The sequence below is a fragment of the Archocentrus centrarchus genome, chromosome 19, assembly GCF_007364275.1.
Source record: "Archocentrus centrarchus isolate MPI-CPG fArcCen1 chromosome 19, fArcCen1, whole genome shotgun sequence".
NCBI lineage: Eukaryota > Metazoa > Chordata > Actinopteri > Cichliformes > Cichlidae > Archocentrus > Archocentrus centrarchus.
In genome coordinates, this window is record NC_044364.1 from 5,790,085 (window position 1) to 5,806,395 (window position 16,311).

A 16,311-nucleotide genomic window follows, 5' to 3' on the forward strand; every position below is an offset into this window, starting at 1 on the left:
CTTGTAGCTGTTCATCTTATAGCCAAGCATATCAAGGAACACTGCTGCTGCTGTGGTATCCAACACTATTTATCTGGATTTTTTTTTCCTGAATTTTCTCACTGAAGCTGTATTAGTATAGATGAGTGATAAACAGTTTTTTGCATTTACTATTTTTTCAGTGGGGTGGGGGGAAAAAAGCAAATGTAAATTTACAATTTGTATGAGAAAACAGTGCAACAGTGCTAAAAGATGAACACATTGCAACCAGAATGTCTTTTTTTTTTTTAAACTAAGTCTTTAGACCAGAAAGACAGAGGACAGGTGCTCTGTTTAGCATGAAAAGATATGCTAAAGCTAGTGGCAAGAAAAAAGGTGGGGATCTGGCTTTGTGGACCAGAGATGGTGTGGTCCTGCCTGTGTCGCTGTCAAAGAGAAGATGTGTTGTCCTGATATTGAATTGTTGGCATGCGACCATATTATGTACCAAGAGAATTCAGTCATATAACAATACTTGTGTTTATTCCACTCAAGGCAACAGCCGAAGTTCAATGTGAAGTTCTCCATGAAACTGTTGCTAGGATACAGTCTAAATATCCAGAGGCACACTTCATAATTTCAGGAGACTTTAATCATGTTTCTCTCTCCTCCCACCTGGCTGGAAGTCATCCTGAACAACTCTGATCACCCACTTTATAACATTAATATGGAACAAAACACATCAGTGCTGGAAGACTCCTCTCATACAGAAAATCATTCATACCCACAGGCATCAGGCTTTCTATTCTCTAACAATTAGCAAATAAGCTACGCCAGACATGAATTTCCCTCTGGGAAAAATTGATTGACTGAAAAATGACCACCTGGTAGTGCTGCCATACCTTTTCTCTCCCTTTTCTAATCATCTTTACATGCACCCAAATTGGTCTACTTAATAAAATGAAAGTATTGTTGTCCAATGAATGAATAGCAAACCCTCTTACCAAGCATTAACTGACAATAAATAAGACAAATAATAAAATGCAGACCCTGATGCTATGCTGCTTGTATTTATATTTGCAATTATTCTGAAATATGAATTAAAAAAAATGCTAAACCAAAACTGAGACTGTTAAACACAGATTGATGTGAAACTACAAATCACGTTCAGATTTTTTTTTTTTTTTTTCCCTCTTGTTTGTACTCGGGAGATTGTGGTGTATCCCTGTGATCTCACCGTGTAGCTGAGCAAACACACCCTGATCCAGTGCAGTCAATGCAAAGACAGCAGTGTATCGTGAGTACGTGCAAACACAGCTTGCCCAGTAGGGGGCGTGGTTTCACGTTCTCCCATGTGAACCGGAACGATATGGTTTCACCTTGGTTGCACATCGCTGTAGAGAGGTACACGTTTGTTTTAAGCTAGAAATTTGACATTCATATGAATGGTGGATGTCACTTTAGTACCGCGCTGCGTCTGACTGTTCTCCAAAGAGAGAGGAAACATGAAGCAGGACGTCAGGATACTTTTATTGGGGGAACGTAAGTAATACACACTGACAGCGGAGCACAAGCTATGCAACTAGCAAGCATTAGCTGGTGTAGCTAACTAACTTTCTGCCATGTAGGTGAATTTGCCGGGGAGTTACTGTTGATGCCAAGGGGCCATATGTGTCTTTAAAAGGAAAAAAAAAAAATACTCAGATTAAATTATACGTTTATACTGATACAGTATTTTTTCAGCTGGTTATTTATATCTTGCTAGCTTAGAATTTTTTGCTGGAAAAGTTGTTACAGTTATTTTAATAAGGCGCTAGAGGCTTACTAGCACGGGGTAACTGCAGTAAGGTTAGCGGTTTTGGTTTTTGTTGGCTGACCAGTTGTAAGCCGCATTGAACAAAACATAAATAAGTTTTTTATTGGTCTTTTGTTGTTATTTTTGAACGTTTCCTCTGAGTTAGTGTGTTAGCTTACCGAACCGAACGGTCGATGTAGTCATTAAGTAACTAACGGTAAAACAGGAGTATCATTTACCTTTATATAATCATGCTTTCTTGAAAATGGACACGTTTCCTTTAAGAGGTAACTTTTAGGACTGCCTGTTTAATTTTCATGGCCGAAACAGTTGCAAGCAGAAATGATGCAAAAAAAAAAGTATTTCCTGCATAAGAACTGCTTTTCAACTAAATGCTGTCAAAAATAAAAGCTAGATTAGATCCTTTCATCCTCCTGTTTTCTTTTCAGCCAAAGTGGGGAAGACATCACTCATCATGTCTCTGGTTGGAGAAGAGTTCCCTGAACAGGTAACTGTAAGCGCAGCTGCTCACCTCTGCTGTACTTCTTGGTTAAACTGTCATTTTGTTGTTCCCAAGTAGCTGTACCTTTGCCTTTTCTTGCTATTTACATTCACTGGCCACTTTATTCGACTGGCTGTTAATGCAAATGGCTAATCAGACAATCAGATTGCAGCAATTCAGTCCATTTTGGAATGTAGACATGGTCAAGATGATCTGCTGAAGTTCAAACCAAGCAAGAAAGGGGATTTAAGTGACTTTGAATGTGGCACATATCCATCTCTAGGGTTTACAGAGAATGATCAGAAAAAGAGAAAATATCCAGTGAGCAGCCTTTCTCTGGGTGAAAATGCCTTGTTGATACCAGAGGGGAATGGTCAGACTGGTTCAAGCTGATAGGAAGGCAGCAGTAAATCAAATAAACACTCTCTGCAACCAGAGCATTCAGAGGAGCATCTCTGAGTGCAAAACATGACGAACCTTGAAGCAGATGGGCTGCAGTGGCAGACCACCACACCGACTGCCACTCCTGTTAGCTAAGAGCAGGAAACTGAGGCTACAATTTGCACAGGCTCATAACAACTGGATAACCAGAATTCTGCTGTGACATTTGAATGGTAAGGTCAGAATTTGGCATCAATAATATGAAAGCTTGGATTCGTCCTTCCTTATATCAATGGTTCATGCTAGTGATGATGGCGTAATTGTGTGGGGGATGTTTTCTTAGCACACTTTGGGCCCCTTAGTGCCAAGTGCTACAGCTTAAATGCTACAGCCTACCTGAGTATTGTTGCTCACTGTGTCCATCCCTGTATGACCACAGTGCACCCGTCTTCTGATGGCTGCTTCCAGCGGGATAACTCGCCACGTTCACAAAGCTCAAATCATCTCAGACTGGTTTCTTCAACATAATGAGTTCACTGTACTCAAATAGCTGCCACAGTCACCAGATCTCAATTCAATAGAGTACCTTTGGGAGGTGGTGAAACAAGAGATTCTCATCATGTATGAGCAGCCAACAAATCTGCAGCAGCTGTGTGACACTGTCAAGTCAATATGGACCAAATCTCTGAGGATTTTTTCCAGCACCTTGTTGAATCTGTGCCGTGAAGAATCAAGACAGTACTGAAGGCAAAAGGGGGCCAACCCAGTACTAGCAGGGTGTGACTAATAAAGTGGCCAGTGAGCATTAGCCAGTAAATAATCTCACGGGACAAGGTAGACCAGTCTGTGGTTTAAGTATCTCACTAAAAAGCTGTTGGAAGCTATGATATAAATGCTGTGTTTGTTTCTTCTCTCACTTATTGGTTAAATCTAAATTAATTGCCATTTTGTGTTGATGAAACTAGAAATGTTGAATTTGGGTTTTTACACATACAGTACATCTAGTGCTTCCATGTGATTTACAATAACCCAGGCAAAGTCTGTAATGTGCCCTGCAGCTAGGTTTCTAAGTCCTTTTTATTCTGCTCAGGTTTCTTTCAAAGTAGGCACTATATTGTAGACCCACGTGTCTGTTTACCTTTAGTTTGCCATTATTCTTTGAGTTAATACAGCGTGTGATGTTTAATTTCTAACAGGTTCCCCCCAGAGCTGAAGAGATAACCATCCCTGCTGATGTGACTCCGGAGAAGGTTCCCACACACATAGTGGACTACTCAGGTAACGTGGCATGAAGACGCCATCATTATTCAGATTGTTGATTGAGCTTGGTGCTTGTTGTAGTTTAAGGTACAGACTGTTTAAAAACAAACAAACAAACTGTGTGTGCAGTTTGTTGAAGCTGCAAATGATCCATGTGTGTCTGAATGATATGACTTTGAGATTGTTTATCTTCAACAGAAAAAGAGCAGAGTGATGAGGTCCTTAGAGATGAGATCATCAAGGTAAATGCACCAAACAGCAAACGAACAGAGTAAATGTGATTATTTCCAACAGTGGGCCATCTTTGTAAACCTGATGAGAAATTAAACTCAGAGATAGCCAGGGTTTGAACTGAGGTGGAAAATTTTTTGAACAGTTCAAGCATCCTTGAATAAAAATGTGCCTTCATATTTTTATTCAAGGTTGCTTGAATTGTTCAAAAATATTCCACCTCAGTCTGACCCTGATCGTTCTCCTTTCTCTGGCTCCGGGTCTCATTTGTAGATGTGATCAATGGTAGCTGATCAGTCCGTTTTGACTTGTTACTTTTTGTTTTGTTTTGCTTATTTGCATTCACCCTACTTTAAATTGAAATTATTTAACTGACATGTTTAAACAAAACATGTTTAAACAGTCTGTTGTTGTGAGCTTTTGGCATTAATTTGATGCCAACTTTCTTTTTCTACCCCTCACAGGCTAATGTGGTGTGTGTGGTGTATGACGTCACCAACGAGGACACAATAGATAAGGTAGTAAACTACTACTTGTCTTATATTGTCTCATGCTGTGCAGTCATTCCACATTCATGCATCACATTTGTGTCACATGCTGCCTTTTCTTTTTTCAGATTAAAACCAAATGGATACCTTTAGTCAACGGAGATGCAGAGAAAGGAAACAAGTAAGTATCAGCTGATGATGGCTGTGTGTGTGTGTGTGTGTGTGTGTGTGTGTGTGTGTGTGTGTGTGTGTGTGTGTGTGTGTGTGTGTGTGTGTGTGTGTGTGTGTGTGTGTGGACTTTGCGCTCTTAAGTGTTTGTTTGCATAGGATGTTGGCAAACTTTGTAATCTGGGAACAGGAGCTGCTTGTAACATTTTACAAAGTGAGCCTGAGCGCATCAGTGAAATACCCAAAATGTGGAGCAAGTGTTTTTGAATCCCACATGTGTTGTGCTGAAATGTCTCTGTTCGCTACGTCAGGATTCCCATCATCCTTGTAGGAAACAAATCTGATCTGCGCTGTGGGAGTTCCATGGAAACCATTCTTCCCATCATGAACCGGTTCTCTGAGATTGAGACGTGCGTTGAGGTGAAACTTAACTCGCACTCAGATCTAATCTCTCTCCTCTGTACACACCTGCTTGTTTTACCTGGATATATTTACACATGAACACATTGGGATTTCTATGACAACGGTATCTGAAACATTGTTTGGATTGTTTCTTTTTCAAGTGCTCTGCAAAGAACCTAAAAAACATTTCAGAGCTGTTCTACTATGCACAGAAGGCAGTTCTGCACCCCACTGCTCCTCTTTATGACCCTGAGGACAAACAGGTCAGTCATTTTTGGAAACACATAACAGCTGTGGTCCTTTCTGTATGTCCTCCTTCACTTGTATGCATCCATTCAAATGAATTATACCATTTAATGTCCAATGTGTTTCTCTAGCTAAAACCGTCGTGTGTCCGAGCCCTCTCCAGAATATTCTACATTTCTGACCAGGACAACGACCGCATCCTCAGTGATGCTGAACTCAACAGCTTTCAGGTGCTCATTATAAGCAAATGGGATGTTTATTCAGCTTTTATTTCAGGAAAAAGTCACTTTGCTTACTATAAACATGTGTTTCCATGTAGAAATCGTGTTTTGGGAATCCTCTGGCACCACAAGCCTTAGAAGATGTAAAGACTGTAGTTTGGAAGAACACCAGCGATGGAGTGCAGGACAATGGCTTGACCCTAAATGGTAAAATAAATAAATAAAATCATGAATAGCAGCATGTAATCTTAAACCCTGTTGTTTGAGGACCGTGTTCAATTAATGGTCAAGTGTCATGTTTCTTCTTTTTCAGGTTTCTTGTTCCTTAATACATTATTTATCCAGAGAGGCCGACATGAAACCACGTGGACTATCCTCAGGAAGTTTGGTTACGATGACAACCTTGAGCTGACTGATGATTACCTTTACCCTGAGTATGTGTAGTGCCCGCACCCTGTCTCAGTCTAGCTGTAAAACATAACATTGCTGATGGCCACAGTATTCCAGTGGGACATATAATTATACTGAAGGCATCAGTGTTCCTGTGTAGTTACAGTAATCTTAGTCCTTCTGTTCTTCCAGGTGGTTTTTGACTTTGTTTGTTTTTGCACGTTAGTCATGAAAATATTGAAATATCTAAATGTTGTTCTGTTGTCAGACTCCGAGTTCCTGTAGGCTGCACCACAGAGTTCAATCATCAAGGTTACCAGTTCATCCAGCGGTTGTTTGACAAGTACGATGAAGTGAGTAGCAAGCTTATTTGTCTGAGTCACGAGCTCTTTTCAGACATGGGGCATGTAGATTGCATCAGTGTGTTAAAGTAACAGCATTGTGTCATTCAGATATGGGTCACCTTTGGGTTAAAGTTCCTCCTGGTTTCATTCAAAATTTCCATGACGTCCATTCACACTTTTGTTTTTTAAACCCGTCAGTTATTAAACAGCAACTCTGATCCTATTGCTGTGCAGTGTGGTGTCATTTACTGTTGTCTTCATATTGGTGGGAATTACCGCTGTTTTCTGCGTACGTCTCACTTTTGAGAACAAATTAAGAACAAATTAAAATACAGATTTTTCATGCGCCCATCTTTGCAGTAACCAAAAGTTGTTTAATTTTGTATTGAGCTGTAATTTCAGATCAGTTTGAATGAGGAATAATTCTGCAGAGGTCTTTATGCCTCTGAAAACAAAAAGTGCACAAACTGGCTCTAATGCTCTCTCTGGTTGTCAGTCAGTGCATGACACTGTGCATTCAGTGCTGTGTTACAGGAGATATGTAAAATTCTTGCACCGACCCGGTAAGAATGCTGTCTCACTGTGGTGCCATTAACACACGAAGCCAGGTAGATTAATAGAACGCAGTGCATGTCTGAAAGGGGCTCGTGTCACACCGGACAGTGAAACAAATGTCAATATGTTCTCCCTGTTAAATAGTAAATTTTCTTCTTTGCTTATCTGGCCGAAGGTCTAATGAGCTCATGCCGTGGTGAGTCTGTCCAGCTGGCCGTCCACAATTCACTGCTCCTATTATATTGATCAGAATTTTATCAGGGTTACACACAGTGATCACCTAATGGGTTTTCACTCAAATTGTGCTCGAGGGCAAGGTGACATTGGTTGTAATAAACTGTGAATGGTAATGGATTGTGAGCCAGGTGAGCTGTTAAATTGTTGAGAGTCTTGTTTTGAGGAAGTGTCTTGCTTTCCCTCTCAGGATAAGGACTCGGCCCTGTCACCGACAGAGCTTAGAAACCTGTTCTGCGTATGTCCTTACATGCCATGGGGTCCTGAAGTCTACATGACTGTCCCAACCACGAATGAGGGCTATATCTCGAATAACGGCTACCTCTGTCAGTGGACGTAAGTTTCTTCACAAGCTATTGATTTTTGTGTGTTAAGTGTGCTCTAACTTTACACTTTAATGCATGTACAGGAGTTTATTGTTCAGAGCTCACGCGTATGACCTTCACAGGCTTTCTGCATACCTTGACATCCACCGTTGCCTGGAGCACCTAGGATATCTAGGCTACCCTATTCTCACTGAACAGGAGTCACAGACTGCTGCAATCACAGGTGTGTGTGTGTGTGTGTGTGTGTGTGTGTGTGTGTGTGTGAGACTTGGATAGTCAAAAATTGACAAAGCATATGTACATGAGAAGACATTTTTCCTGTGATACAAGGGCAATATGGATGTTTTAGATGTCATTCTCATATGTTAAGCACTCTGGGAAGATTGCTCGTCCTAATCATGTTGGATAAGTTAAGTTTGTGCATGTTGATAAATTAATAGTTCATTTTGAGTTGGGAGTTTATAAATTGTGTGTTTCAACACATTTATGTATGCATGTGATGAAGCATAGAGAACTTTCTGCATGGTAGGGAAACTGAGCATTTATAAGTGTTGATAACTGATTAAATTTGTGTTTTGTGATCGTCGCGGTATGACTGGATCTGTGCAGACACACGGACAGTTTTGTAAGGAAAGATTGGGAAGTGTGATGTAATGTCACACACATTTGTCAGGAAAACATTAACAATCTTTTTTTTGTGGTTTTAGTTTTCCGTTAGTTTGATGTCCAGTTTGAGTCAGCTTGTGTTTGCATGAAAAATGTGCAAACACACATAAGAAGACTTGTACTTTTGTTTTTCCGTAGTGAAGTGGTTTAAACACATTCGCCTAACAAGGGAGGACTGAGGATGGGGTTGCGTTAGGAGGGATATCTGGTGTGTTTTATATCTACCAAATCAAACATGCAGGTCTACTCGCTGTGGCAACCCTTCACAAATAAGGGCGCAGCTGAAAGTAGCTTATTATTAGACTTTGTGTTTAGCCATATTAGCAGAATCATTTGGGGAACATCTGTGTTTAATAACTGCCTGTCAGTAGGGTTGTCAGTCCGATTTTTGTGTGTCTGGGTGGAATGAGTGGAGAAATTAATTACCATTTTAGTGCCATGTTGAACTACATTCAAGCCAAATAATATCGGTGGTTCGAAGCCAGTGTTTTGGTCTCTTTTTATAATCCTTCTGATAAGTTTAAGGCTTTTAAATAAACTTATTAGTCTTGTTTGCTCTGACATTAAACACTTCCCTACGCTTCACTAATGCAAATGCAGTGTGTACCTGTACAGGTACTGACAGCCACTAGAGGTCACTTTACTCAAGGTTTACAGTCATCAGTCACTTCCTTTCTACATTTTAAGACAGAGTGTGGATTACTGGTTATCGGATTAACTAAACAGGCTTGTTAAAGAACAATCCTTTTTTTTTCAATATCAATGCATTATCTTTCCATCTTTTTCTGTGATATTTTATTGATGAGACCTTTAATATCTGCAGTGTTTTTACAAGCTGGTCTTTGTCCTGTTAGGTTTTCTTCTTTTTGATCAAAACAAAACCAACGGTGATAAAACACAACAGAAATGAATTGAAGTGAAAGCGGCTGTAGCAGTCTAACGGTGCTCAACTCAAGTATGATATTTTCTGCTAAGGACTTTCTAGTACCATTAGTTGCCTTCTCTCTTTGTTCTCAATTGCCTAAAAAATATGAAGAATGCATCTGTTTTTTTTCCAGAATTTTAACATCTGACATATTTAACTTTATCTTTTGATGAGCTAAGGTGGAGCTCTTGCAGCTAAGCCAGTTAAGTTCTAACCAGCGTCATAGGACTGAATGGAAAATCAGTGTGTTTGCCTGTTTTGGGATTATTTTTTGTGTTTGTGTGCGTGTTCATATGTGCAGTGACACGGGAGAAAGAAGTGGACCTAGAAAAGCGACAGACACAGAGATCAGTGTTTCTCTGCAAGGTGATTGGACCGAGAGGGACAGGCAAGACGGCCTTCCTCCAGGCTTTTTTGGGTCGCCACATTGTGGTATGTCACCATCACCTAGTCTGGAGCTGAATGTCATATGTTACATTATTAGGTTCTCATAGACAAATATCTCTCTCCACTATAACTCTGATATTTTTTTTTTAATAGAATAAAGGAGATTCCAGCAGTGCCTTCTCCCCATATGTCATAAATGCTGTCCAAGTCAGTAACCAAGAAAAGTACCTTATCGTAAGTACCTCCCATGGTGATTGTTTTCTTTTTTCTTTTTTTGATGCTGACTAAAACCCGAGCAACACACTTTTCTCTGCACTCTGCAGCTTAACGAGGTGGACGTGGAGACGGAGTTCTTGAAGAAGTCAGACGCCTCCTGTGATGTTGCTTGTCTCATGTATGACATCAGTGACCCCCATTCCTTCAACTATTGTGCCAGCATATACAAGGTCAGTCGCAAGACCGTTACAGGACCATTTAAAGGATGCCGATTTATTTCCACTTCTAATCTGTGCCTTCAAGCTTGCTTCTTCTTTTACTGTGTATTTTGCTATTTGCCAACAGTTACCCTAGTAATGCAATGCAGCTCACTTTGCAGCCTCAAGCAGTCTTAATTATTCAAATATGTAATTACAAAAAGTTGATTTTGGGGAGGTTTAGAGGTTAGACAATCCAGCACATTAAGCAGACTTGCATAATTTGTGATTTAATTTGCTTATAATTGGACCCATTGGCTGTTATTAGTTAACAGCATCATAGTTGTGTTATCTGAATGAGATTAGGACATCCTTTTATATAAATTTTCTTCTCCCTCACCTCAGCTTTTCACAATTTGAATGTTTTGGAGTTTTTTATTTATTTATTTATTTTTATTTAGCAACACTACATGGAAAGCAACATTCCATGCATGCTGGTCGCCTCCAAGGTGGACCTTCCCGAAGTTAAGCAGTTCCACGGGATGACCCCAGCTGAGTTCTGTTATAAGCACCGATTGCCTCCACCGATGCCCTTCTCCACGCTGTCCCTCGACTCCACCAGCAAGAACATCTACACCAGGCTTGCCTGGGCAGCAATGTACCCGTATGTTTCCGTTAGGCAACCTACTGCACTCAGTCATCCCCTCCAGTTTTCAGTGAAGTTGTTTGTGGCTTATAGGTTCTTTGAGTTCCAACTGACCAAAGTGCACAAAATAAGAGATCGTAAGTGCTGTCAGACACCAGATGTTATCTTGTAACTGCAGAGTGCCAATGACAGTTTCATAAAGACAGATCCTGACAGCCAGGTTTCCTAACAAATCTAATGAATTGCTAACTTTTCAGAGCAGACAGCTGGGGATATAATAACCTTTTGCTCCTTTTATCTACTTTGGTTCACCATATGTACTGTGTATCTGATATGCTAAAATAGAGACAGGGAGCCCAGCAGACAGGTGAAACCAAGGTAATCGTACTCCAGGTAACAACAACTAGTTATGAGCTTCACTTTGTGTTTAGTTTTAAAAGTGAGCAACTAGCTGTAGTCCTGTTCCACGCCCTGTGGTTCCACATTCCCACTTTCCCCTGGCCTGTCACCTGTATGTGTTTGAGACCTTGTGATGTACAAATTGAGTACTGGGTTTCACTCTCCCTCTTAACGAAGCACATTTTAGCAGGGTGGACTCTCATGGTGTCTGCCTCCATGTAGCAAAAGAACTTGTGACTGGGGTTTGCACATGCAGAGGGAGATGGTGCGAGCGGCAGAGAGTTGAGGCAGGGGCTGATTGCATATTTATGGCTCTGCACATAGTAAATAAGATGTAGAGTTTCATGTGCTGCATTTTATTGTCACGAAAATGTGATTTTGATGTAGAGTTTTTCTAGATGTTTATTAGGGAGAAGGTTTCATTAAAAGTGTAGAAAATATAAAGATCACTTAAGAAAAATATTGTTTAAAATGCAGAATAAATAAAGATGGTAGGTGGAGGTGTAAGAGAAGCTTGATATTCATAATATTAATGCTAGTACTTGTCATTTTTTTTTGTTTCTGACTCTTACTGATTTTTGTTTTTCCCTTTTTATCTCCAGGCACCTGAATGGCTCGGACATGAACAACACAACATTCTGGCTGCGAGTGGCTTTGGGCTCGGCTGTGGTTGCAGTTCTGGGTTTTGCTATCTACAGAGCCGTTGCCCGACTGAAATGACTGACAGGCTGGATAGTTTTTTTTGTTTTGTTTTTTTTTTCTCCAGCTTGTTGCTTCATCCGTCAAGACCAAACCTCTGTGACCAGATGCAGAACCGCTGCAGCTTGAACTAGACAAAGTCCGTGTCATCTTACTTTTTTTTTTTTTTTTTTTTTTTTTTTTTACCCTGAAGGTTTCCAGGACACTTTCCATATCGCTGCCATTTCCATCATCTGATCTCTTCTCCACTTTGAAGTCAGTTGATCACAACACATCAGCAGCAAGCTGGTGATCGTATTATCCCCCATGCTGCCAGGCCCAGCTTTTTCTGCCTTATATTGCTAAGTAGTGGATAGACTTTCTGTGCTTTACACTCCAAGAACTGCTACTGTTTGTGTCCAAAAAGGTGCTTTATCAGAGGGGAGTAAATGCAGGAAGATTGTAGTGTTAAGTCCACTACACCCCCCCCCCCCCCTCTCAGTGTCAGTATAGTCCTGATGATGAGAGGTTTTTATAATCATGCACAAAGCAAAAAAAAAAAAAAAATGCCAAATTGAGTCAAGAACGAAAGGGGAGCATGTGAAGCATTTTAACAAAGACTACTTGCCGAGTGGCTGCTGCTGAAACTCGTACATGAACATCACTGTTTTCTTTGACCGAGACTCCAGAGACACAAATTGGTCATATATGACTTGCCAAATTAATCCACGCAGCAGCAAGTAGTCGTAGCATGCTACTTTCCTTTTAGGCATGCTGTTCTGACTCGATCAATTATTTTATTTTCTTTGAATCTAATTTTTTTTTTTTTTTTTTTTTTAAGCAGTGAGGCATTAACGGGAATGCGGTGGTAGGGAGAGATTTTTCTTTGTGCAGAAAGAAAATTTCCTTTCACACAGAAAATGATGGTTTGCATTTGCATCTGCAAGAATGTAGGAAGTATTTTCTCCTCTAAAAGGAGCCCAGGTAGACCTAGAAAATTATACATTTTTTATGAAAATGTGGTCATTTATCTTTGCTTCTGCTAGGTTTGTTCTGCTCACTTTGAAATGGGATGATTTTTAATTGATTTTTGAACTCTTTGGTGATTTGTGCTTTTTTTTAAAATATATATTCGCACATCCCTCTGACAGTTTTACTGTGTTACAGAATCCACCATTGTATTGTTTTCCCATCATGAGTCTTTAATTATTATGCCTGTTTTGTTGACTGAGTTAGCGCTGAACCCGCCATTTCCACCGAACATTTCTTTGACTTTTGGAACAGTTTTCTTACTTAAAAAAAAAAAAAAAGATTTTAGTTGCTTAATAAAAGACCAGACCAGACTGGGTGGGGACTTTTTGACTGTTGAAAGATGTTGTGAAATTGTAATTAATATTGATGTTTGATAGTTGATGCTTTTATCTTTGTGCTAAGTTTCAGTTGCAGAAATTTTTGTTTTTAGGATTTAAGTGAGACAAGACGGCTGATGCTTGAATATCTGGTATTCAAGTGTATATGAGTCATGGGAGGCTTTGTTTAAAATATAGACTGGATGCTTTATGACCTTAGTCATGAAACTATTTGTTCTCCGCGTAAAGTTTTCAAATATTCAAAATTGGACTACTCTAGGTTGATGCAACACCAGTTGCTACCCTTTTGTGCAAATTTCAGCAGTGGCATGCCTTGGCTAGGCTGCCTGCTGCCCACTGATCATTCAGCAGGGAGCTTTATAACAAGGTCAGTGCAGAGATCTTACATCCGTCTATAAAGATAATAACAGATAACAGCATGCGGAAGGTAATTTGTATGTAATCTTGTTAATCTTCATCGTCAGTTGAACTCCAGTCTGCTGCTGCCTCCGTACCGACTGCAGTGAAGAGTCGTCGTCTGTTCCCTCAAGACGCCACAAGATGGCAGGGTTGCTCCTCAGGTAAGAAGGAGGACAGTAAGTGATGGGTGTGTCTGCAAAGGCACCTCCTCGGCGATCTGCAGCCCCTCTAGATGATGGATTTTGACTTTGATGTGTGAGTGGTTGCTGCGAGTACATCTTTGTCCTGTAGTTTTAATGGCTCACTGAGGCTTTTGAGTCTGTTTGACTAAAAGCGTTTTCCCCCAGTTATTTAATACCCCTGCCCTTGTTTATAACTGCATATTATTTGTGCTTTATTTCTGTGCACATTTTGCCGCTCTGCTACCCCAAATCAAAAGCACTGTCTGCACCCGTGGATAGCAGGTTGTAGTTATTGATGTAACTTGATAAGTAACACTATTGCTTCAAAGTCTAACTTGGCATATTATAACTTCAAGTCAGCATAAGTTTCACTGTATTTGATCAGCCCTTATGCGGTTAAAATATCTCATTAAGGCTTCCGTAGGTGGGCTTTGTTAAATCCCGGTGCATAACTCATATTATGGAGGGAGGGCTTATATGTCATCCCAAATATCTTCGTATCCAAATTGAGGACGCGGTGTTCTTTGTCCTTCCAGCCTAATAAATTGCATTGAAGCCTATAGAGCTTTGATGTGCACAGTTATTCCTCCATCCACTTCATGAAGCGAATTACGGACATGCGCGCAATAACTTGAAAACACTTTTTTTTTTTTTTTTTAGAAGATGACAAAGGTTTATTGGATCGCAGTGTAAGCAGTCTTTAAAAGTGACTGAATACAGAGTGGGGCTTGTACATTATGAGTCGTCTGAACATGAAAAAATATATACAGAATGGAGTCTGAATGACAACTATAGAGCCTTTAGGAAATTCTTGCTGACGCTCACGGTCTGTGGTCTGTACATTGTAAAGGCTCAACAATGCTCAACATTGAAACATTTGTGTTTTCAGTATGACCCCGTGCACTAACAATAACTATTCATGACTTCCACTGTATATACAAGTTTTCCTTATCAGCAAGATCTCACTCTAGCCTATAAGTATCCATGGATCAGACGGAAATTAACAGTATTATTAACGCAATAAAAATGCTCACAATTATTTCTACAGCTTTTTGAGGCTATAGTGCAATGGAGAGAAAACTACTGGTAAAAACAGTATAAGTTTGCATGACACCTTACAAAAATAATACATATACGAAAACATTTCCTTAAGTATTTACAGTGACTTTGCCTCCGATATTGTCCATTCACTTCTTTTTTGATGTTTTGGCTGCCTTTTTGGGTGTCTTTGCCTTGGGCTTGGCTGCTTTCTTTGCTGGTTTTGCTTTGGGCTTGGCTGCCTTGGGTTTCTTAGCTGGTGCCTTCTTGGCTTTTACCGGCGTCGCCTTTTTCGCGACCTTCTTCACTTTCTTTGCAGCTGCTTTCTTGGGTTTCTCCGGCGTCTTGGCGACCTTCTTGGGTTTGGCCACCTTCTTGGGTTTGGCGGGCTTCGCAGCTTTCTTTGGTTTGGCCACCACTGTCTTGGTGGGCTTCTTGGAGTCCTCTGGTTTGGTCAGCCTGAAGGATCCGGACGCGCCGATTCCCTTGGTGTGGCGCAGCGTCCCGGCTGCCACCAGCCTCTTCAGGGCCATTTTAATCTGGACGTCGGCATTGTCGCCCACCTTGTAGTTCTTCCTCACATACTTCTGAATGGACTGACGGGACGCTCCGCTCCGGCTCGCGTCGTGAACAATAGCCGCTTTAATCATCTCCGAGTACTTGGGATGAGAAGCGGGTTTCTTGGGCTTGGATGCCTTCTTGGCTTTGGCTGGAGCTGTCGATGTCTCTGTCATGGTGACTTTTCTATTGAGTAAGTTAAGGAGCAAGTCCTGGAGGTGTAGTGTCACCCGGCTCGGTGCACTGGAACGTCAGGAAGAGCGAAATATAAGCGCAGCCAGAAATAAAGCTGTTCCTATAAGTCCAGGTTATCGGATAATGCAGCGCTTTTTTTGCTTATAAATAAAAAATATTATCATCCACACAAAGTGACGCTTTAGTACACGGGATCACTTTAAGTGTCTTATTCCACAGGCGCGTTAGTGAGCCTATGAAGCCTATCTGCGGACGTGATTGAGAACACCAACTGCCAGCAGCTGATCTAGCGGACTCCATGGAACTGGCGCCGTCCCGTTTGTGTTTCTTCATCCTCCAACTCCTGACAAATATAAAAACTACCGATGAATACTAACGAACAAAACATCACGGACTGATAGCGGAGACATTGGGCTTCACGGCGGCACGCTTGTTCTCCTCCGTCCGCGCCGACCAACAACTTTTATTCCAGGAAAACCGGCTGGAAGTAACGCGTGCTGTGAACAATTTTGCACAATTCGCATTAAATTGACCCAAACACACGGAACCTGGGACAAAATCATCCAATGCACATCGAAACCGAATCTATGCTTGTGCTGATGCACGCAGTTCGTACAGTGCAGGAATCCGTTTTTCCTTTTAATACATGGATACATTTTCACAACTAACACAGTCCGGCCATTGACTTTGAGTGACGTGGTCGAGATTATTTACTGTTAAACCTCGTATAAATTAAATGTCATAGTATCTAAGTTACAGGTGACACTTGGGGCGGTAATGTGGGTTTATTTGGATTGTAACACGCTTTGTGGGTTCTCTGTGTTTGCTCATTTTGAGGCAGAATTGGTTATAACTGTCACTATGGCAGTCTCCACTCGAGCTTCATTGTCAGGAAAGTTGCCAACACCTTCAAAGATCAGGGATTCTGATAGCGGGTCATAAAATCGATCACAC

At 40.8% G+C, this 16,311-nt stretch overlaps 2 protein-coding genes across 2 annotated transcripts; one reads left to right on the forward strand and one right to left on the reverse strand.

The window, feature by feature from the left end:
* The first annotated feature begins 1,332 nt into the window (after positions 1-1,332).
* rhot2 (ras homolog family member T2) lies at positions 1,333-11,799 on the forward strand. The gene is made up of 19 exons (XM_030755594.1): positions 1,333-1,500; positions 2,203-2,261; positions 3,833-3,914; positions 4,095-4,138; positions 4,592-4,645; positions 4,744-4,796; positions 5,095-5,203; positions 5,347-5,448; positions 5,563-5,661; positions 5,751-5,859; positions 5,966-6,086; positions 6,311-6,395; positions 7,366-7,511; positions 7,624-7,724; positions 9,394-9,524; positions 9,633-9,713; positions 9,803-9,925; positions 10,354-10,556; positions 11,540-11,799. Exons 1-19 carry the CDS (start codon positions 1,464-1,466, stop codon positions 11,655-11,657), a joined length of 1,857 nt encoding a protein of 618 aa, XP_030611454.1. The 5' UTR covers positions 1,333-1,463; the 3' UTR covers positions 11,658-11,799.
* A 2,427-nt stretch (positions 11,800-14,226) lies between these two features.
* Positions 14,227-15,568, reverse strand: h1-0 (H1.0 linker histone). The gene has a single exon (XM_030755536.1). It carries the CDS (start codon positions 15,336-15,338, stop codon positions 14,754-14,756), a length of 585 nt encoding a protein of 194 aa, XP_030611396.1. The 5' UTR covers positions 15,339-15,568; the 3' UTR covers positions 14,227-14,753.
* Between the last annotated feature and the right edge of the window lie 743 nt (positions 15,569-16,311).